General features: G+C 36.2%; 2 protein-coding genes across 2 annotated transcripts; both read left to right on the plus strand.

Moving 5' to 3' along the window:
• Nucleotides 1-108: 108 nt before the first annotated feature.
• Nucleotides 109-18,230, plus strand: bchs (WD repeat and FYVE domain containing 3 bchs). Its single transcript, XM_066725507.1, has 31 exons — nt 109-197; nt 791-1,030; nt 1,114-1,359; nt 1,435-1,786; nt 1,869-2,055; nt 2,134-2,315; nt 2,564-2,915; nt 3,001-3,122; nt 3,188-3,471; nt 3,547-4,104; nt 4,186-4,559; nt 4,641-4,930; nt 5,008-5,223; nt 5,286-5,458; nt 5,522-5,887; nt 5,947-6,130; nt 7,774-8,045; nt 8,125-8,522; nt 8,592-9,324; nt 9,403-11,786; nt 11,848-11,980; nt 12,065-12,218; nt 12,292-12,526; nt 12,588-12,811; nt 12,868-13,121; nt 13,187-13,414; nt 13,491-13,682; nt 13,747-14,162; nt 14,226-14,480; nt 14,558-14,755; nt 14,846-18,230. Exons 2-31 carry the CDS (start codon nt 803-805, stop codon nt 14,958-14,960), a joined length of 10,305 nt encoding a protein of 3,434 aa, XP_066581604.1. The 5' UTR covers nt 109-197; nt 791-802; the 3' UTR covers nt 14,961-18,230.
• A 172-nt stretch (nt 18,231-18,402) lies between these two features.
• Nucleotides 18,403-22,305, plus strand: LOC136772359 (uncharacterized). The gene has a single exon (XM_066725285.1). It carries the CDS (start codon nt 18,883-18,885, stop codon nt 20,644-20,646), a length of 1,764 nt encoding a protein of 587 aa, XP_066581382.1. The 5' UTR covers nt 18,403-18,882; the 3' UTR covers nt 20,647-22,305.
• The last annotated feature ends 276 nt before the right edge of the window (nt 22,306-22,581 follow it).

Genomic DNA, 22,581 nt, shown 5'->3' on the forward strand with positions numbered 1-22,581 from the left:
GATGCACTTTTATTGTCCAATCGCATTTATGTCCAGTCACGTGACTTTTATCGACGTATCATGTTGTCCCCACATGATGGGTCGAACAAATTATCGAATACGAAAATGGCCGCTGCCACTGAAATATTGAATGTTCAAGAGAAAAGAAACATTTTCCGAAGCAAAATGTAGAAATTTTCAGCTTTCACGCGTGATAGGTAATTTTGAATATAATTGATTCTCTGAATGGCTTTATGATTATGATTAATTGTGAGTGACAATTGCGAAAATTATGGGCGGATACTAAATGTATATATACATAGATCACTGACACTTTTACTGACATTTTGACAGAAGCGAACTTTAATATTAAATCGAGAATAGTGCAATTTTTCGGAACGTACAAAATATTTTGTCAATCGGTTCACCAATATTGACATATATTTGCTACTCGTTTCCTATTTACAACGTATTTATTTGACAGATACCTGTGCTGAGCAATATGTAGACATTTTAAATTTTAGCACTCGGTGTTTACATTTGTGAATTTCTTTTCTTTGATTATACTAATTCTGTTAATAATATTTCATCATCACAGTTTATTTTACACCTAGTTTTATATACTTTATAAAATGGCTGTTTGTTTATTAGAGATACCTTACTGGGCTGTATACTCGTGTTTCTCTTTTTTTGCAATTCTTAGTACATTTTGATTCATAAAATTAATAAAATTTAACTCATTTTTATGTTTAGTTGATAGTATTCCATATTTTTATGAAATCTAAAAACAATCATTTTTAATTGTTTTTAGCAAGAATTAAATATGAATATGATGCGCAGACTAAGAGCAGGGATTGGAGGGATCGAATCTGGTAATACTGGTACACTCGATGATTCAGCAGGAGGATCTAGCCCACATAATACAGCTTTAGGGCTTATGCATTTAAGAAAATTATTTACTGAATATAGCCGCCCACGTCACCCTCTTCAACCATTATCCGATGCAGAACGAGATGATAAATTATATAGTATGCTACCCTTATTTTGCAAGGTGAATTTAGGGATATAATAAAATTTAATATTTTTATTTATTTTGGCTGAATAGTTCAATTTATTTATATTTCTTCTTTACAGGTATTTGGTTCCTGTTCATCAGGAGAAATGAATGAAAAATTTTGGGATATTTTAGCATTCACTCAACAAGTTTCTAAATTAATGGTGTCTGAAATAAGAAGAAGAGCTAGTAATCAGAGTACAGAAACAGCAAGCTGTGCAATTGTTAAATTTTTAGAAATTGAAAATAATGAAGAATCTAGTAATGGTTGGATGCTACTGTCAGCATTAAATTTGCTTGCAGCAGGAGACAGCTCTCTCATTCAAGTATGACAAATTCAATAGTTTTCATTGGTATTTGTGTTGTTTTCGAATAAATTTTAATTATTATAATCTCTTCAGGCAATGACAACTGCTTCTGTTCCTTCAACATTAGTGAAATGTCTGTATTTATTTTTTGATTTGCCTGAAATGAATGAAGAGGAAGCTGACATCAGAGATGTAAATAGTGAATTTACTCCTAGAGAACGTAGAATATTATTGCAAAAAATATTTGTTCAGTTATTAGTAAGGCTTTGTAGCCATGCCTATCCAGCAGAGGAGCTTGCCAGAAAAGATGATTTAACATTATTATTCTCAGCTATAACAAGTTGGTGTCCTCAATATAATGTTATGTGGAGAAAAAGTGCTGCTGAAGTTTTAATGACTCTTTCTAGGCATGGCCTTACCCAAAATGTAGTGGCATATATTCATAGTAAGTGCTTAAAATTTTTAAAACACTTCTATACACATAAAATAACAAAAATGTTTATTCAAAAGTGTCTTATTTTTCTCAGATAAAAAATGTATTGCACTTTGTATTGATAATATGCAACGTGTACCTGAGCTCGCACCTTTGGAAGTTGTAGAAATGTTTGTAACTGTGTTTTGCTTTTTAAAAGATTCTAGCGAAGTCTCGCAAACACTGCTAGATGATTTCCGTGCTGGTCAAGGCTACATATTCTTATCAGAGTTTTTATTGAAGTAAGTAATGTTTTAGATTCTATTATAAAGTTTTTTTAATCAAAATAATGAATTAATTTCTGTTTTTAATTATTTCAGGCATGCACCATCAGGATTGGAGCAGGAAGGAAGAGCTGAAGCTCAAGATGCAATCAGAAATTTGGTATTAATGTTAGCATCTTTAACAATGTGTGGTCATACTGAATTAAAACCTAGTCAGGCTAGCATAAGCTCTTTATTTCAAATGCTTGGCTTTACTCTACCTCAACCAAGTAATAGAGGTAAGTTTAAAGTTTATGATAACTCCCAATTGCGTGTGTTTTCAATTTAAAATCAAGAGATACGGTAGTGTCTCGACGGCAAGTATATGTGTGAGTAGATAAAGACATACCTATACCGCCGCCAAGCACTATCCTCTTATACGTTAAGTTTAGCTGTCCCAATTTGTGAATCAATTTATCTTAGTGACTACATATTTTCATTATTTAATTCTAGTTATAGTTATATACATAAAAATCATTGGTTTCAGGAGGAAGTGTTCGTAATATTCAAGCATTTCAAGTATTGCAATCTGTATTTGTGAAATCTAATTCACCACTGTTATGCTGCACAATACTTGATGCTATATCCAGTGTATACCATAGTGACAATGCAAATTATTTTATCCTAGAAGGGCAAAATACTTTGTCACAATTTGCAGAGAAGATTTATTTAAAAAATCCAGAAATTCAAGAAAAATTTTTTCAACTATTGGAATTTATAGTGTTTCAACTTAATTTTGTGCCTTGTAAAGAGCTCATATCCCTCTCTATATTATTAAAAACCAATAATTCAGTCAATTGCAGTATCATGTGCATGGAGACACTTCTCAACATACTTAAGTATTTATAAAATCTTAATTTATTAAACAAAATATTCTCATTAATTATTACTATGTGTACAAAAAGTAATCTTTTTTTTTTATAGACATAATACTATATTTAAAGATGCATATAGAGAAGTTGGAATGTTGGAGGTATTTGTTACCTGCTTACATCGCTATGCTACTTTACTCAAGGACAAACAAGCTGCAAAGGATCAAGGTTTAGGTAAATTTAATTGCAAAAAAAAGTTGTGCATAAATTCATGATAAAAAATTATTTTCAACTTATAGAGTACAAGATAAATGCAGAGGACGAAAAATTGGGTGCCTTAGTAATGGAATCTTTGACGTGCTTGTTAGCTGGCAATGTTCAAAACGCAAATGTTTTTCGTGAATGTGGCGGAGCACGCTGTGCGCACAATTTGGTCCCATACATGGATTGTCGATTTCAAGCACTTGGGATTGTCAGAGAACTTATACTCACAGCTGGCGGAGATGATGATATGGCAACTCTTTTAGGTGTTATGAATTCTGCGCCTCCAAATGCTTTGGTTTTAAAGACACATATACTAAAAGTATATAACAATTATTAAGTTCAAAAGAAGACTACATTTATTGCATTTAATAATTATTATTATCATATTTTACAGGCACTATTGGCTTGTTTGCGAGAGTCCCATCGTACAAGAACCGTTTTCAGAAAAGTTGGTGGTTTTGTATACGTTATGTCAGTTCTTGTTTTTTTGGAAGGTCAACTGGGACCTGAAAAATCAGATAATATTGAACCGTGTAATGATGCAGTGCAAAAATCACCTTTAGATGAGGCTCAGTTATTGACCCTCTTATATGTCGTGTTTCACACGATCAGTACTGCTATGAGATTCGAGCCAGCAAATGCAAAATTTTTTCATCATGAGATTTGTCAATCAAGCTTATGCGATACTTTAAGACTTCTCGGTTGCTTCTCTACAGAGACGAAGCTTACAGAAATGAATATAATATCTACCAAAAATTATCATCATATGTTACTTTCTATATTCACTGGTAGCGTTCTTGAACCTGTATTTCCAGAGAATTTACCGAAAACTCTAGGGCATGCTTGTTTATTATTAAGGCTTCTTTATGATGTTGCACTGGATGCTTTTGATAGACCAAATCTTGCTAGCGTCGGCATGAGATCACCTAGCCACAAACAATCTAGTATAGAGGTAATTTAAATGTTCTAAAATACAAATAATTAAATGTCATTTAATGTGTAAGAAAACAACAATAAATTTTTGTTATTTTAGAATCAGAAATCCTTTGAATCACCAGGAAGTGGAAAACGATCTACGGTGAACTCACTCAATTTAAATCCACCGACACCTGAGCCAATTGTTGTACATCCGGGAATAGTAGTTGGAATGCTTCATTTACTTCCTTCCATAGAAGAGCCTTCTAACCCTGAATTAGCATTAGCTTTGCAATTGTACATGGCTGAAGTAATTAAAAGCTTAGTCCGTTCTGAAAGAAATCAACAAGTTATGTGTGAAGCTGGAATGGCCGGTGAATTATTAAGTATCGGAAGAGTTGCTTTACAAGACGAAATTCATCCTTTGCACCAACCATTGCAATACATTACAGAGCGACTGGCTGCTCAGTCACTCGAGCCAAGAGATTTAAGGTATGTTATTATTTGTTAAACAATTATAGTTAAGAAATAAAACCAATGTGTTTTTTTTTTTAAATGATTTTTTTTGTACAGGGAATTTTTACGTTTGGGCGATCCTCTTTGTTGTATCTCACTGGATGACGTTGAAGTGAATAAACCAAGGGGAGGACCTGTACCATTAACAAGAATTAAGACTTTGGTATCCATGACGACTCCAAAAGATTTCAGAGCTCATGGCTCTTGCACATTACCTCCTTTTGTTGAATTAGACATGAGTGCAGAAGGATTTGCTTGTCTATACTTACCAAGTGTTGCTCCCCAAAGTACAACTCCACCAACTGTTGTATCTGCTGATAATAGTGTTCTTGGAGGAATTGGATCTGGTAATTCTTTCTCATTATTACCTTTCCATTATTTATTCACTTATTAATGTTTCTTACTTATTGCTTTTGTTTTATAGGTGATAGATTATTCCCTCCACAAACTGGCTTAACTTATAGCACATGGATATGTGTAGATAAATTTAGTGACCCCAGGACTGATCCTCATTGCGTTAGACTATTAACTTTAATAAGAACTCCTCAATCCCAAAGGGATTTGATTTGTTTAACTGCGGTTCTAAGTGCTAGAGATAAGGCTATAATCGTTTCTACACACGAGACTCCATTACCGCAAAGTAAAATTCTTAATAATATATTTTTACTTCCCATGTATTATATAAACACGGTATTATTTTAGATGTGAGTGAATGGGAGCCTGAAGGAACAGGGGAATGTGGAGCCAGAGTCTGGTGTCCAGATCTACTTCACGAAGGACAGTGGCATCATATAGCTATTGTACTAAATCGTGCAGTACTTAAGAATTCCAGTTTTTCTCTCTATTTAGATGGCCAGCATATTCATAGTCAGAAGGTATTATGATATATTAGTATAAAATTATATTTTACTAATTAATACAATCTGAATTTTGTGTAGCTCCACTATATAACACAAGTTCCTGGAGGAGGAGCAGCAAATTTAACTGTAGCATCTCCAGTTTATGGTTATGTGGGAACCCCTCCCTGTTGGAGGAGATATTCCAGGCTCACTTGGAAACAAGGACCATGTCATTTAATTGAAGAAGTATTTAATTCTCAAAATATAGCAACTCTTTTCAAACTCGGTCCTCATTACATGGGTTCACTACAAGCTCCTCAATTAACTGGACCAGAACCTTTACAAACTCTTGTTTCTGAAGAAAAAGTTGTGTTCGGATTAAATGCCAAAGCTATGTCACAACTGACACTAGCGAAAATTAGAAAAGTTTATAGTCGTGCTGATAATAAATCTATTGCTAAGCAGGTAAGTTATTTTAATTAATTTTATAATATTTAAATTATTCATTAAATTTTTGTTTTTAGCTGGGGATGTCTTCCCATGAGAATGCAACCCCTATCAGAGTTCTCCATAATTCGGCAGGACATCTCAGCGGCCCAGCTAGAGCGTTAGGTGGAGTTGTAGTTGGATATTTGGGTGTTCGTGTATTCAACCCAAGGCCCGTAGCTACAATGATTGATAATGTTGGAGGATGCTCCGTTTTGTTAGGTAATTATCATACTTAAAGCGCGTACCACTTAATGTTCATAATACTTCTTTATCTCTAATTTGCGTAGCAAGTATTATTGGATTTGTATACATTGTAAGCGTTGTGAACATCAGATGGAACGTGTTTTTGAATCTTTGCTGCACGGTGTCGAACATAGGCAATACCATTTTTAACAATTTTATTATATTCCCGCTTCATTTACGAGATTTATTTTTCTTTTTTATATAGTTCTAATATACTACTTTATTGTTACGTAAAGACTGCTTCGACAGTAGAAAGGCGACTCCCTGTTTAGCAAGACTGTTGGTCTACGTCGGGAGAGTTCCTTTTTCGTCGTTGTAAAGACAATCCTTCGTTATAAACTTTTAATCCGAGCGGTTATGATGCAGCTTAGGGATTGGAGTCCATTGACATGACAGAGAGAGAGAGAGAGAGAGAGAGAGAGAGAGAGAGAGAGAGAGAGAGAGAGAGAGAGAGAGAGAGAGAGAGAGAGAGAGAGAGAGAGAGAGAGAGAGAAATGTATCTCCATCTAGTTAGAGCGCTCTAATCCTCTTAAATTAATTTAAATTATGAATAACTTATAACTGATACTACTCAGTAGATTATGATGGTAAAAGATGGATTTAGTTCTGGTTCTTTTCGGTTGTCGTCTAGTGATGGTTTCCTTGGAGGTTTATTTATAGGGATTAATATGAATTACTCTGTTTCCTAGTTTTGTATCTAAATTTATTTAGCTGCCTGATTACGGAGATGTCCTTACAGGTTTTATATTTACTATCTAATCTTAAACTACCAAAAATCGAAGTGTAGGCGAGAATTTACATTAAATTACCTGCTTCCTTTGAAAAAAGTGATATGTCACTCACCAGTCGCACCGTTATGGCAAGCTATTAATTAAGTTGTATAGAGAAAAACTGAGAAGGGTCGCAAATCCATGGCTATAAGTATCGAAAAAAGATAATGGGTAGGGTAAGGAAAAATCGTATTTCGTTTTGCCACATAAATCATCTCACTTGACCATAAGTGTATTATCGTTTCTTAGACTTTTTACACTTTTCATCATTCCAATTTATACAAGGTCAGGGATAGAAATATGAAAAAGTGCAGACAGTGTAGAAAGTGCAAGAAACAAAAACAAACTTCATATACAGGATATGTCACTGAATTCACCCCATAGGATGGACTTAAAACTTCATTTATCTTCGTAACGATAAAAGATAACAGGTTTTTTAATATTAACTTTTTGGATTTAAATGCAAAAAACTTTTAGAAAGATGTTATAACAAAAATTGATATTTCTTATATCTATCCAAAGATAAATGAAGTTTTATGTCCACGTTTTAGAGCGAATTAAGTGACACGCCTTATATAGGAATCGGTGTCAAATTGCAGATAGAGGTAGTTTCATAAAATTTTGACGTATCAACAGTTTAAAATTTCTTAGCAATACTGTACACGGACATATGCAGCCTTGGTATTCTAAGCGGGTGATTGGTTTTACGTTATATTATACATCAATAATATTAGAATCTTTTTTTCTATGATTATTGTTAATAATACTGTAATAAAAAAATAAGCAAGTTATGTAGTTTTCAGGGAAATATCGTGCTTCAAAGGGTTAATGCATTTATTTTGTTTAAAGGCTTGATAGCTATGGCTCAAGATGTTGAATCGTTATATGCTGCGGTAAAAGCTTTAGTCTGCGTTGTGCGTTCAAATCAAGCAGCTCAAAACGAGATGGACAGACGAAGAGGATACCAAACATTAGCAATGTTATTAAGGCGAAAATGTTCTTTACTGAATAGCCATATTCTTCATCTTACATTTAGCCTTGTTGGAACTGTGGACAGTGGAAGGGAAACTAGTGCTATTCCAAATGTTACAGCTTTTCAAGATTTACTTTGCGATTTACAAGTAAGTGATACTTCTACAAAAAAATTTTATAAATTTGTTGTACTTTTCACTTATTTTTCATTATTTTATACAATATTAGGTTTGGCATGAAGCACCCGGAGAATTATTAAGGTCTTTATTGGAGCATTTGTATGAGCTAATAGCAGAGTCTAATGAGAAAAAGACAAATTTACGTTTGATGAGGGATTTACAATTAGTTCATAAATTATTATATATTCTGGGAGAAGTGAAACAAAGTAGCACAAGACAAGTTTTATTGGCTTTACTCAGTATTTTATTAAGCCAGCCAAGACAAGCCGATCTTCTTTGGTTCGGCCAATTCATCGTAGCAACATTACCAACAAATTCTGAAAAACATTTGGTACTACGTGAATCTGATGGTAGTAAGGATGGAGAAGGCGAAAGTATATTATTACGAAACCGTTGTCTGCAACTGTTACATAGCCTATTGTTCAATGGCTCTAAAGTGAATACAAAGTAAGAGAGATGAAAAGATGAATAGTTCTTAGATATTGTTTTATTTTTTAATTCATTGAATTTTTTTAGTATGTGCGAGGAATTAGCAAGAGTACTAGGATTGGATTGGGTCCTATTATTTTTACAATCTGGTCTTCACAGCACTACAGTGGTTTTAGGATTACGAATTTTGGTAGCAGTTTGTTCAGTTTCATCCATTTTGCAAAAGTTTAAGGAAGGAACAAGTAACGGAGGCTGGCTTCGCCATACTGATCATAATAAAATGGCTTTGGCTCTTGGTTGCCATCAGCAAATGACCGGCGGTGACATAAAACCATCGGGACTGCATGTACCAGGTTTTCAACATTTGGGCTGGCTATTTCCTCATCACATAGATTTAGCTCCAGAACTTTATTTCCTGTTCATCGCTCTTATGCTGGGACAACCAGTGAAGTTGTTACCGACCGATACTAAGCTAGATCTGGATAATGTCTGGAATTTTATGTTTGGAGCACCTGCGAATCATACGCTATCCTCTTATGCGAGTAAAATTAATTTGTGTCCCGAGGCAGTAGTAACATTGTTACAGATGGTCAGAACGATGTTGAATGCTTATTCCAGTAATCGAGATTTACTGCCAGAATGGTTGAACGATTATCCAGTAACAATTATTCAATTTCTGTTCTTCCTATATCACAATTTTACTGATTTTATGCAAGTTTTCATGTCCTCAGAGGTTTTGGGGGCCCTTGCCGGCACTTTGTTTCCCAAACCCTCAAGTTCTAGCCAGGACAGCAGCGGAGCTAGTACACCAGCTGATGAAGTAAATGTTTACTTTCGCTATTTTAGATGAATGCATTAATTAATTCTTTAAATTTACAAATATTTCTCTTCTTTACAGCAAGAGCCAGTTTTAGTAAGGTCTCCATCCAAAGATATTGGTCTGATAAATCACCCAGCACGTAAATTTGTGATGGATTTTTTGAGAGTTATCGTTGTGGATTCTCTTTCCCTACCAATATCAGCAAAACCACCACCTGCGATCGATCTTGTATTGGAGGCATGGCCAGAACACGCCTCGACTAGCCAACAAATGCGATATCAAACTGAAGTCCTATCAATTTTGATGGAGCATCTCTTAGCAGCTGACGTATTAATAGGAGAACAGGCAGCACTTCCGGTAGTACCTGGAGGTTCGGCAAACAATATAACAAATAATGTTTACTACGTTGCTGCTAGAATTGTCGATAAATTATGGCAAGGGACATTAACAAAAGATCCACACGAGATATTCGATTTTATCGTAAAGCTTATTGGTCAAGCTAAACGTCGGCCTAGTGTAGTAAGCATGGAAGGTCTGCATCACTGCCTGAATAGAACCATTCTATTTTTACTCTCGAGGCAAACAGATTTCATTGCTGATCAAATGCCTGTCTTAGAGGCACTACATAAATTAACCACCCATCGGTTGTTGGTGTTTGGAGCAGGAAATCACGAGCTGGAATTTATTGGTTGTCTTACCTATTGTTTATTACAATTAACCGCAGACATAAAAATCGCTCTCGATACAAATATGAAAACAACCTGGCACGTAAATCCACAGGTTGAATCTAGCGATGATAGATTGATGACTCATCAAGGGCACAACTTGATGGCAGTAGCAGCTACTAGAGTCTGGGAAGAATTATATGTTTGCAAGAAACCTGCAATTGAAGAAGTGTTCAAAGTGACTTTACCAATCCCCGTGGGAAACGAGCGAGCTCCCGATCTTACTGCTGTACGGGATCAAGTTAACGAGGCTGCCACAAAATTATGGTTGAATTATGTTGTATTGGAACGAAAGGCTTCATACAGAGTTCCCTGGGAATTACACAATCAAATTCAATCGAAGATACAAAAGGTCACAGGGGGTTTAACCAGATTGGCTAGTCGAACAAAAGTTAGGAAAGAGGAATCTGTACGCGTGAGATTAAGGTTACATCAGAGTACCGTAGCTCAATGGACTGAACAGCATATTGGATTAGTTAAAGAGCTAGCAATGGCTAAGCGATTGCAATATCAGCAGACTTATCAGCATACTCAACGTTATGTATATCAGGAATGGCTGCAAACTGAGACTGAATTGACCAGAGAGCGGGGCCTGTGGGGACCACCAACTCCAACGCGTCTCGATAAGTGGATGTTGGACATGACCGAAGGTCCATGCAGAATGAGAAAGAAAATGATGAAGAATGAATTATTCTACATACACTATCCATATCGGCCTGAATTGGAGCACCCTGACAATAAACAATTAAAATATAAAGTAGCTACGAGTACCGACAGCAAGGAATACTATTTAAAACAAATCGGACATTCTTCTGGAATGTTCGAGCGCGAAAGGGATTTGGTTATCGACGACACTCCATTAAACATTAATGAAGCTTCCACCGACAGTGAACCACCGATAGTTCCATGCACTTTAGAACGCCATGCTAGCGAGCCGGATGAGACAACTGAGGACAATGAACAGGAGGAAGAAAATAATCAATCTGTTCCTGACAACCAGACATTAATAAGACTACTAGAAGAAAATGAAAAGATTAGTCATATGTTCAGATGTGCAAGAATTCAAGGTCTAGATACCACGGAAGGAATCCTTTTGTTTGGGAAGGAACACTTTTACGTTATTGATGGATTCACTTTATTGAAATCACGGGAGATCAGAGATATCGAAAGCTTACCAGAGGCCTACGAACCTATTTTACCTTCTCCTGGTTCTCCTAGGAGATCAAGGGCAATGAGGCAATGCTCGAAATTTAATTATGAAGATATCAGAGAGGTACACCAAAGAAGATATTTACTACAGCCAATGGCTTTAGAAGTATTCAGTGGTGATGGAAGAAATTACTTGCTGGCGTTCCCACGTAAAGTAAGGAATAAAGTGTACCAAAGATTTATGACGTTTGCAACTGCGATTGCTGACAGCGCTCAGCAATCTGTTGCAGGCCAGAAAAGAACAGCAAATGTGGAACAAGCGACTGGCTTGTTGTCGAGTCTTATCGGAGAAACTTCCGTCACTCAACGTTGGGTGAGGGGAGAAATATCGAATTTCCAATATCTGATGCATCTCAACACTTTAGCTGGGCGCAGCTATAATGATCTTATGCAGTATCCTATATTTCCATGGATTCTGGCTGACTATGACAGTGAAGAATTGGACTTTGCGGATCCTGCTACTTTTAGGGATTTTAGCAAACCTATGGGTGCTCAAAGTCCTGAAAGATTATTGCAATTTAAGAAGAGGTATACTTAATTATTTAATAAAAAATTTAAATTTTCAGTATTTAAATTTGTAATTTTTCAGATATAAGGAATGGGACGATCCTCATGGAGAAACTCCACCTTATCATTATGGTACACATTATTCATCCGCTATGATTGTTTGTTCATATTTGGTAAGAATGGAACCCTTCACTCAACACTTTCTTAGACTACAGGTATATTATATTATTTCTTTAAAAAATCAATTTAAATATTTACTTTTAAAATAGATATTTTGAAATATGTACAATTATTATTAGGGTGGACATTTTGACTTGGCTGATCGAATGTTTAATAGCATAAAAGAAGCATGGTTATCGGCATCCAAACACAATATGGCTGATGTTAAAGAACTTATACCGGAATTTTTCTACCTTCCTGAATTTTTTGTTAACTCCAATCACTTTGACTTAGGTAGAAGATCATAAGATCAACGAATAAATTACGATGTCAATTCGGATACAATTTATTAAACTAAAATTTACAGGTTCGAAGCAAAGTGGCGTACAGCTCGGTGATATCGTCCTTCCTCCTTGGGCGAAACAGGATCCACGAGAATTTATTCGTGTTCATAGATTGGCGTTAGAATGCGATTATGTATCTCAGCATTTACATCAGTGGATCGATCTAATATTTGGTTATAAACAGAATGGTTCAGCAGCTGTGGAAGCCGTTAATGTCTTCCATCATCTTTTCTATGAAGGAAACGTTGATATTTATGAGTAGGTGTATTTGCTTTTTTTAAGCATTTAGTTTTTTTTATTATCATTTAATATTTTTTAGCATCGACGATCCCCTAAAGAAAAATGCAACAATTGGATTTATCAACAATTTTGGTCAAATACCAAAGCAGCTGTTTAAAAAGCCACATCCAGCTAAAAAAATGACTCAAAGGACTAGTGTTATTGATCCTGGACCTATTACACCCGGATTGAGCTTTACTACATCTGACAGATTATTCTTTCATAATCTAGATAATCTTAAACCGTCATTGCAGCCTATTAAAGGTACGACTATATTTTTTATTATAAAAATAAAATTTTTATTATCCCAATTTTTTCAGAGTTGAAAGGTCCTGTTGGGCAGATTTTACACGTAGATAAAGCTGTCCTAGCAGTAGAACAGAATAAGACGCTTATTCCACCCTCGTATAATAAATATGTTGCTTGGGGATTTGCCGATCATTCCCTCCGCATAGGAAACTACGATAGCGATAAAGCAATTTTTGTCTGTGAAGCTATGATGCAAAGTAGCGGAGAAATTGTTGCTTGCGTCTGCCCGTCTTCCAAATTAATTGTCACTGCGGGAACGAGCTCGGTAATTATTAGTAAGATTATGTTCAGTGTCAATAAATAAAATAAATCCTTAAAATATTTCTATAGGTGGTTACTGTTTGGGAATATGCGAAAAGGCAATTGTCAATTAAACAATGCTTGTATGGTCACACAGATGCTGTGACTTGCTTAGCTTCTAGCCCAGCATATAATGTGATAGTTTCGGGATCCCGTGATGGGACAGCAATTATTTGGGACTTGTCGAGGTGTTTATTCGTACGACAGCTGCGTGGTCATGCTGGACCTGTTGCTGCTGTCGCAATTAATGAATTGACGGTTTGACATACAATTTTTCTTATTTAGAAATCTATCGTCGGTCTATTAACAATGTTTTGTTTATTCTTATTTTTAGGGAGATATAGCAACTTGCGCTGCCACATGGTTGCACGTTTGGAGTATAAATGGCGAAGAATTAGCCAGCGTTAATACATGTGTTGGTAGAGCCGACAGAATGCAACAAATTTTATGTGTAAATTTTAGCCAAACACACGAATGGGATTCCCAAAATGTCATCATGACGGGATCCACGGATGGAGTTGCAAGGGTTAGTTAAAGAGACACATATATTATTAAAGTATATATAAATAAAATTGTATTTTGTTATATAGATGTGGTCAATGGATTATGTGCAAGTACCAGCCGAAGAGGAAAAACCAGAAGAGACAACGAAAGTAAAAGAGAAGAATCCAGAAACGAGTAAACAAGAACAGAGCGAGAGTACCAAGCAAAGAGTTCACGAGTTGGTGAAACAAATGAGCATATCTGCCGAAGGGTCAAGTTTGCTGGCAAAAAGTGGCTCGGAGAGCAGTTTATCCGAAACAGAAAATACAAAGGAAGCTTCGAGAGTTCATGAGGAAAAAGAGGAATGCTCTGACAATGAATCGAGTAATAGTTCTAGTAATAAACCGTCACCGCAAACTAATCATGCATCTACGGTAATTTTGAGGAGAAAAAGCAGAGTAAATCCAATGTTTAGGAAAAGCGAAGGCGGTGGCCGTGCTGACAGTGAGGGAACTCAAAATAGGTAATTAATAGCGTAGTATTAAACGAGCGAATAAATTTTAATTAATGATCTTTGTGAATATAGCGAGCCTGCAGCTAATCTCGGAGAACCCGAGAGTGCCATGAGAGCCAGCAAAAGCGATACGAGCTTAACGGATAGTTTTGTGATAGTGACTGAAGCTGATACAAAGCCAAAAAGAATGAATCCGCAAAATATTTTAAGGGAAGGATTCAAATGGCAAAGGCAATTAGTATTTCGAAGCAAATTGACTATGCATACTGCTTATGACCGTAAAGATAATACTGAACCCGCGTCAATCACGGCTCTTGCAGTATCAAGGTAAAATATTATTTTTAAAATTATTTTATACAAATTGTTGATTTACATTCAACAATATTGGGGTGACTATTTTATAGAGATCACAGAACAGTCTACGTTGGAGATACTAGAGGTAGAGTATTTTCCTGGAGCGTTTGCGAACAACCAGGTCGGACGGTTGCTGATCACTGGTTGAAGGACGAGGGAGCTGACTTCTGCGTGGTTTGCGGCGTTCGATTTAACATTTGTGAAAGAAGGCACCATTGCCGTAATTGCGGTCAAGTATTTTGTTCGAGGTAAAACATGAAATAATCAGTATTTTTTTCTAGAAAAAAAAGCATACATTTTAAATAATTTAATCTACAAATACATCTAATTAAAAACAGATGCAGCCGATTCGAGTCAAAGATCTCACGACTTGGAATTTTAAAGCCAGTCAGAGTCTGCCAAGGCTGCTATTCGTCTTTACGCTCGCAAAATTCAGCTGAGAGTAACTCTTAATATATCAGTATAAATTTTATTCGATATGGTATTCTTAGCAAAAAAGAATGTAGTTAATTGTATATAATTATAAGCATTCTTTTTTTGTACCTGACTGTAAAAAAATGTATTTATGTATTTTTAATTTTTTTAAAGAGAATCGCACTAGCTTATAAGTTGATCAATTGATTTTATCTTTTTAAATTGATTTTATAGAATTTTCGTGAAATTAATTTGTAATGCAGTCAGGAACAATCTATATCTTTCCTATGCAAAGATTTTATAATTACGCCTTTGAAGATATGGCATTTTTTAAGAATGATTTTCTTATTAATACGAGTTCTGTGTAAAAGACTGCAACTCTTTGTTCTTACCAGATACCATTAACTTTTAAACATTCATTTTGTCAAACCAAAGATAACGAAAGAGAATGCAAGATTACACATTCAAGACATATTTAGGATTTGGTCCATCGGTTGGTGAACTCTTCTTGGTAAATTTATTTATTTCGGTAAGCTACTGTTTGTAGTGTTTATCAAATAAATAAATTTTACCAACAGGTAAAAGAATCGTCCCTAAATTTTACAAAATAAAATTGCATATATATACATATATGTCTATTGAATATTTTAGTGCAAAATGCCAATAATTTATTATTTTATTATTGTTTAATGATTTATCATGAGAGTCTGTGATTTTATTTAAATTAAAAAAATATTTAAATTTATAAGTGCAATCGTTACTTTGAAGCGAGCGATTATTTAATCGAAAAATGGGCAACAATGCGAAACAATCAATGGAAACATGAAAGATTGAAATTGAATGTTCGATGTATAAGAATAAAGTTAGTTTTTAATTGTATAAATTCAGTGTGTGATGCATATTTACTTGATTTATCATGTTTGAGTTGTAACTATTAAATAAGATATATTAATGAGTATTATTTCCATTAATGTAAGACTATTTATATAGTGAAATTGATTCTAAAATCCATAGATATATTGTTAATAGCTGTATCCAATCAGGCTTGCTTAAGTACTTACAGAGATTAAAAGTATGTAAAATTGGTAAAATCGCCTATTGATCGTTTCACTATGTAAGTACTCAAGGGGCTCTGTTATATGTGATAAAATGTCTTTTATTTTTCCATTGTGAAACACAAGATCGTGTACTCTGATAAATAATATTGACAGTGATCGGTAAAAAAGAGAAGAGGTGGTTATTTAAGCGGTTTAACCTCGTGACTTCTTAACCTTATCTGTATAGACAAATTTACAAGTTTATCATAGACAATACCTTACCTACGTAAAATGTTATTAATTATAAAGGTGTTTAGGAACATCATGTTAAAGCGGATGGTAATAATAAGCAATGATGTAAATGGACTATTATCATTTACTGATAATTTCAGTTAATTCACCATTATTCTATTACTTCGTTATGAAAATGGGAAGGATAGTGATACAGAAATGAATGATTTTAAAGCACAAATTTTAACTATTCGACGAATTTCGTAAACTTAATGACCAAAGGATGAAGTAACTTTCTCACACAAAGGAAAAAAGTACAGAATTCTGTCACTTCTCGATACACTTCCATTTTTTTAAAGGCACAATTTTGTACACATATTAATTATTTTTTTCAGATAAATAACAGAAGTAATTAAAATAACTGCAGTGCATTTTCAGCATATTTTTGCAATGGCTATAAGTTTGTAATATATTGAAAGTTTTATATTGCTCGCGGTATTTCTTGAAATTTTCTGTCGTGAACTTTTACGACCCAAGTACTATCCCATTTATAACGATAGTGCTTTTGCTATATCTCCATAATATTATATTAACAAATAGTAGAACTGCTTCTCAGAGAAACGCTTGCTTAAAATTATTTTAATTTGGTAAAATATCTAGTCACATTTATCATGTGCATTATTATGGTAATAGCGTATAATACTATGAAGTACCCATAAAAAGTAGCCTATAAAAATATATGTGACACTTACATGATAATACGAAACTTTATATTATATAAATATATTATACATATAAATTAATAATGATATATAACTATATTCGTACGAGAATTTATCAAGATCAATGTTTCGTTTATGTAATTATAAACAGTATTATTTATATATTGCATATAATTTTAATATTGAATTATTTTCGATAAAGTATTCTTGACGATTAAAGAATCATTCGTTCATAAATATCTACAGCTTGCTCTTATTTTATAAATAAACAATATGAAATGTATATTTGTCATAAATATTACTATGTAATCATTGTGTGCTATCTTATCCTTGTATGGCTTTAATTAAAGTGTATAAAATCTCTGTGACATTGAGATAAATATAATTTTTTTGCTGCTATTTATAAAAAAAATGAGAAAGATGAAATCAGAAACTGTTATAATTTCTGTTAATTGGAAATATTTTCAGGTGATTTTTCGAAAGACTGTTGACTGTAGTGCGTCAAAATTATTGGCAAATGATATTTTGTCGATATTTTCTTAACTGAATCAAATTTTTATTAATTGTGGAAGACAACTTGAACGAACTGCATAAAACTGATATCCCATACGGTATACCATACCCATGCAGCAGCTCGTGATGGTTTAAACAATGAAATGTTCACTGCTTTTGCGGAAATAAACGTCGATTTTGCTGAATGGGATACGTTGATTTCAATTAGATAGTTTTAAGGGAGTAAAGAAATGTGCATTATCAATTAGAAAGCTGTATATATATATATAAGGAAATATACCACCGATCGAGCACGAATTATTGAAATCTTAGTATAACTCTTTTAACAGAGTAATGCCACGAGATATTGCGAAATGGAATAATTAAATTATAGCAATGTTCTTATTGCAATGCGAAATTGCATAACGAAGTTATTGTAATTGTAATATGAATATTCCGATAAAAAAATGATAAAAATATACTAACGAAATATAAAATGAAATATTGAGATGAAACATGAAAGGAAATTTTAAAATATTGTAATATCTTTCATGAATGTATGCGTCTTGTGTGAGTGTGCTGTGCGCGCTGGACGATTCTCTCTCCAGTTGACAAGTAGAAATCAATTAATTTACGTATACACACCAAATCGTAAAATATATATTATATATATATAAATATATATACAAAAATACATATAGACGACAGGCATATATAAATATATTTAAACACGTGGAATATGTTATACGTAGGTAGATTTATTGTACCATTAGATTGTATTTGGAAAATACTGTATATTAGAAATTTATCGGTAAAATTATATTGAATGGGCCAAAATTCTACAATGACGATTGATTTTCTGCCTACCTTACCGCTGTATTTCCTTGTAGCGTGTTTAGAAACTTTCTTTAAAAACTATTCAAGGGTATTTCCTCGAGTTTAGAAAAATTTTTCAATTGGATCATAGCGAAGGTCCCTTAAGAAATTAATCCGATGGGATGCGACGAGGCGACTCCTTCTTTCTTTCTTTCTGTGTCTGAGGCGGCGGGACACGATTAGATAAGGTCTTCGGTTCATAGTGCGCTCGAGATGCAGAGCTCATAAGAGACCGAGATTCCCGCTAACTAGCCTCAGTTAAAGTTAAGTGTGCATACCGGTATATCCACTCGGGGAAGATCGCGTCCAGTGCTACAATTGCCATATAAACAACGCTTTCGAAAGTTCTTCTTTCCCAGTCGATCCTGTCCAGTCACAAGTTTTGGATATAGAGGCATGATTTCCCGGATCGATGAGGCCAATCGTATCAATCCTATCGCCTAGCTAGTCCAGTGAGCTACAGAGCTTGCTTGGTATCTCGTCGAAAATCTATATTTAACCTGTAGAGATAAAAATCAGGATATAGAAGAGACGAGAAGGAACAGAGTAGAGGAGAGAAAGAGAGTGTGAGAGAGAGAGAGAGAGAGAAAAGAAGAAATAAGAATGCCAGCCTGTTCAAGCGAGAACTGTTCGAGGTTTTGGTCCTCGAGCCCACCGATGGTTTCTCGAAGTAGCAGTGCATCTCCTCCACTGCCCAGCTCTCCCTTATCTACCTCACCGCCTCCCATCTTCCCAATGTCAACTCTGAAGAGATCGATATCCAACGTCTCGAGCTCTTCGACGACCTCGAACCTCTCGACCTTGTCCAATAATTCCAGCGCACCCACCGTCATCTTCAGACGCCAGCAAACCTTCCACCAGTACAATGGTTCCAACTATTCGCAGAACCATTCGCAACAACCACAGTCTGGTCTTCAACAGCAACAGCAACAGCAGAAGTATTCTGTACTGTCACAAGCTCGACAAAGGAGGGCCTCGATCCTTCACCTGCTGGTCTCCTGGTACCTGGGACTACTCATCAATATATTCAGGAGTTGCTACAATTGTTTGACTTGCACGATTTGGGCCCCGGCCTTATGGGCCTCAGCCTGGGTCTGCCTCTTCTGGGTGATTCTGCAAATACCGTTGAACCTGCTCAAGTGGCTACTAACGATTCTCCACACGCCAGCCTCGGAGCGTGCCAGGAGCAAAAGGTGCGTGCTGATAAGCGGTGGTAGCACGGTCCAATCTGTCCACTTGGCCAGGAATTTCTACAAGGCAGGGGCGAAAGTGGTCATCTGCGAGCTCGAGGGCCTATTTGGTCTCGCGAGATTCAGCACTGCCTGTTCCAAGTATTACACGCTACCGAGACCAGGACCGAGCAGTGCCGCTGAATACGTGAGGGCCCTCAAGGACATAGTACAGAGGGAAAAGGCGGTTTATTACATCCCTGTTAGCTCTACGAGCACAGCTTACTACGACGCCCTGGCGAAGCCCCACCTCGAGCTCTTAGGCTGCGAGTGTTTCGTACCCAGTGCCAGTGACGTCACAGCCCTCGACGATCCTTTGGAACTCCTCCGAAGATGCCGAGTTCTCGGCCTGCCGACACCTGTTCACTTCGTCCTCAGATCTACCCAGGACGTTGCCAGGATATACGAGCAGAATACCCTGAGAACCGGAAGACACATGATGCTGGCAGCCGGCCCAGCTGGCATGAGAGATAGAGCTAAGTTCCTCCTGCCCTCCAGTTCGACAGAGTTCAGGAACCAGCATCACGAGGTCTCCGAAACCAGACCCTGGGTCGTCGTTCGGGATCCCGGTGGTGAACACTACGTCACCTGCACCACCATTAAAGAATCGAGAATCGTCAGCAACGTAACGTGCAGAGTCGACGAGAGCAGAGGCCTCATCCCCGAGGAGAGACCGGAAGTCAGTCAGTGGCTCGAGAGATTCTTCGGCAGATCCTTCGGTAGCAGGATCAGCGGCCACTTGAGCTTCCGGTTATGCAGCAGCGTGGACCAAGGGGACCTGGTACCGATCTACTGCAGAGTCGGGGTCAGTCTACCCTACGTTTGCTACAGCGGAATACATCCGCGACTGGTCTGGAAGCCCTGCAGACATTTCTCCAGGCAGAGTTCCGGTCTAATAATGACCAACGAGCGGAATTTCGTACCGGAAGCTGCTGCCAGTGCCCTGAAGAGGATACCCAGTGAGACCGCTCCTCATCTAATTGGTACCGTTTTGGACAAGAGGGAGGCCCTCTTCGTCTACTGGGACCCTTTGCCCTATTGCGCTTACTATCACCTTCAGCTGCCCATCAGGCGAGTCGCCGGCGCCATCAGGGCTCAACCCACTCAACACAATCCACCCCTGGCCGTTGTCCAATAACAAGCTCCAGTTCGAGGAATATAAGCATGTTAACCTAATATATCTAAGTGACAACCATTTTGGTTTGCCTCTCATCGCCAAAGACGACTGCAGATCTGACGACGCCTCATCATCTCCCATTCGATGCCTGACTTCAGTAATAGAGGATCGAGAAGAAATCCGAAGAAGAAAAATATTGTGCGACCCAAGCCTATGGACCAACGATCTAAAGTGCAGTTCCTCCGAAAAGAAAGACCAACGATCCAAAGTGCACTCGCGACTATTGTGAAACTCTTGTTTAGTGATAGCACGCTTCAATAACAATTCGCAAACAATTGTAGAGACTAATCGCTGAAGCGATAGGCTATATGGTTTTAGCAAAGACTAAATTTAGATCGCTGGGTGAGAAATTGTTTTCTCCACGGTGATAATGGGAATTCGACTTGACCGATAATTACGCGATCATTATTATTATTACGAACCAAATGTCGGTTGAACATTTTAATTTCGTTCCTTGTAATTATAATTATTGGGGGGGGGGGGGCGAAACATTAACGCATAGCTCATCAGGTAGAATCTTCAAATTTCGACTGCTGGAGAAGAGACCTCCTCTTTTTTTATTTTCGAGCGTTTCTTCTTGCACGGATATAGGGGTTGAAGCGATTGGTGAGCAAGAGGGGGAAGAGGAGGTAGATAGAAAATTTATCTGGTTCGCGAGAGAGGAGGGGGGAGTGGGAGTGAGGGAGGCAGAGAAAGAGAGAAAGAGAGACAGAGAAAAGAGAGAGAGAGAGAGAGAGTATGGAAGCAGAAGCGGAGCAAGGGTCAAGTTCGGTTGTATCGGTGAAAAATATGTGAAGGCTCGTCGAACGATTTGCCTCTGCTCGGCAAAAGCAACGAGAAAGCTGCAAAAAATTAACTTGTACACGCACAAATCACGTGCTATCATCGAGCTCTTTAACCAAGTTTTCACGCAGTTCTGATTGATTATTCCTATCTGCTTAGACCGTTGCAAAGTTGCTTACCATTGGTGGCCAAAAATCAGTCACCGCTCCTCTCTCCTCGTCATACTCATTTTTTCATTACAAACAAATATATCTATATACATACAAACATGAATTAGACTTCCAGACGATGACGTCTGGTATGATCGCCCTGATTTTTATTTTATTTACACAAATTAGAGGCTTTATCGTTAATCTTATATAGGTATTACGTGCATCTGATTAATGTTATGCGTAATTTATCATTTATATGCTAGTAGTCATCGTTGATTTTGCAATAACGTTTATGCAGTAGCAGGAAGGTCAACTCTCACTGGTAGCATTATGATAATTAAATAGATGATTTTTTACAGTAATTAAAAACTCGACAAACTAATATAGATTTTTACGTGTAATTTGGTATTACTGTAATTTTTGTTATTCATCTCCATTTTTTTATCTCTCTCTCTCTCTCTCTCTCTCTTTATATACAAGATCTGCACGAATAGTGAAAGGAATGTTACAAATAGATTGTAAATATTAAAAGAAGATTTTATCGACGAACACTATCATTTATGTCTGTAAAAATAAATGATTTATTTATACGAACATTGTCTTATAGTATTTTATATTTCTTAAGATAGGCGCCATATTGTAAATAAATTTTTAGATAAGAATCGGTTCATGTTAGATAGGCTAATAAAACATTCAAAATTTAATAAAGTGCGTTGTTAAATTTTTACCACCCATTCGTCGACCAATCGAGCAAGTTTATCGATTCAACTGGAATTTCATAAATACACTTTTTTGATAATTACGATTCCAATAAGTAGGTCAAACCGTATTCCCTTTGGCAGTAATCGATAAAAATTCTGTTGATAATGATAATCTGCATTTTATAGAGAAAAGAAGAAGCAAAATTAGAGAAGCACGTCCCATACGATGCGTAAAAGTATAATCCGATAAAATATTTCTT

This window comes from Prorops nasuta, unplaced genomic scaffold (genome assembly GCF_024137725.1).
Source record: "Prorops nasuta isolate Cenicafe-Biocafe unplaced genomic scaffold, Cenicafe_Pnas_1.2 PNAS00004, whole genome shotgun sequence".
Classification (NCBI taxonomy): Eukaryota; Metazoa; Arthropoda; class Insecta; order Hymenoptera; family Bethylidae; genus Prorops; species Prorops nasuta.

Coding starts and splice junctions, on each gene's coding strand:
- LOC136772359 (XM_066725285.1), top strand. CDS start 18,883: ATGCCAGCCTGTTCAAGCGAGAACTGTTCGAGGTTTTGGTCCTCGAGC.
- bchs (XM_066725507.1), top strand. CDS start 803: ATGAATATGATGCGCAGACTAAGAGCAGGGATTGGAGGGATCGAATCT. Junction 2,316..2,563: donor ACCTCAACCAAGTAATAGAG/GTAAGTTTAAAG, acceptor CATTGGTTTCAG/GAGGAAGTGTTCGTAATATT. Junction 4,560..4,640: donor CTCGAGCCAAGAGATTTAAG/GTATGTTATTAT, acceptor TTTTTTGTACAG/GGAATTTTTACGTTTGGGCG.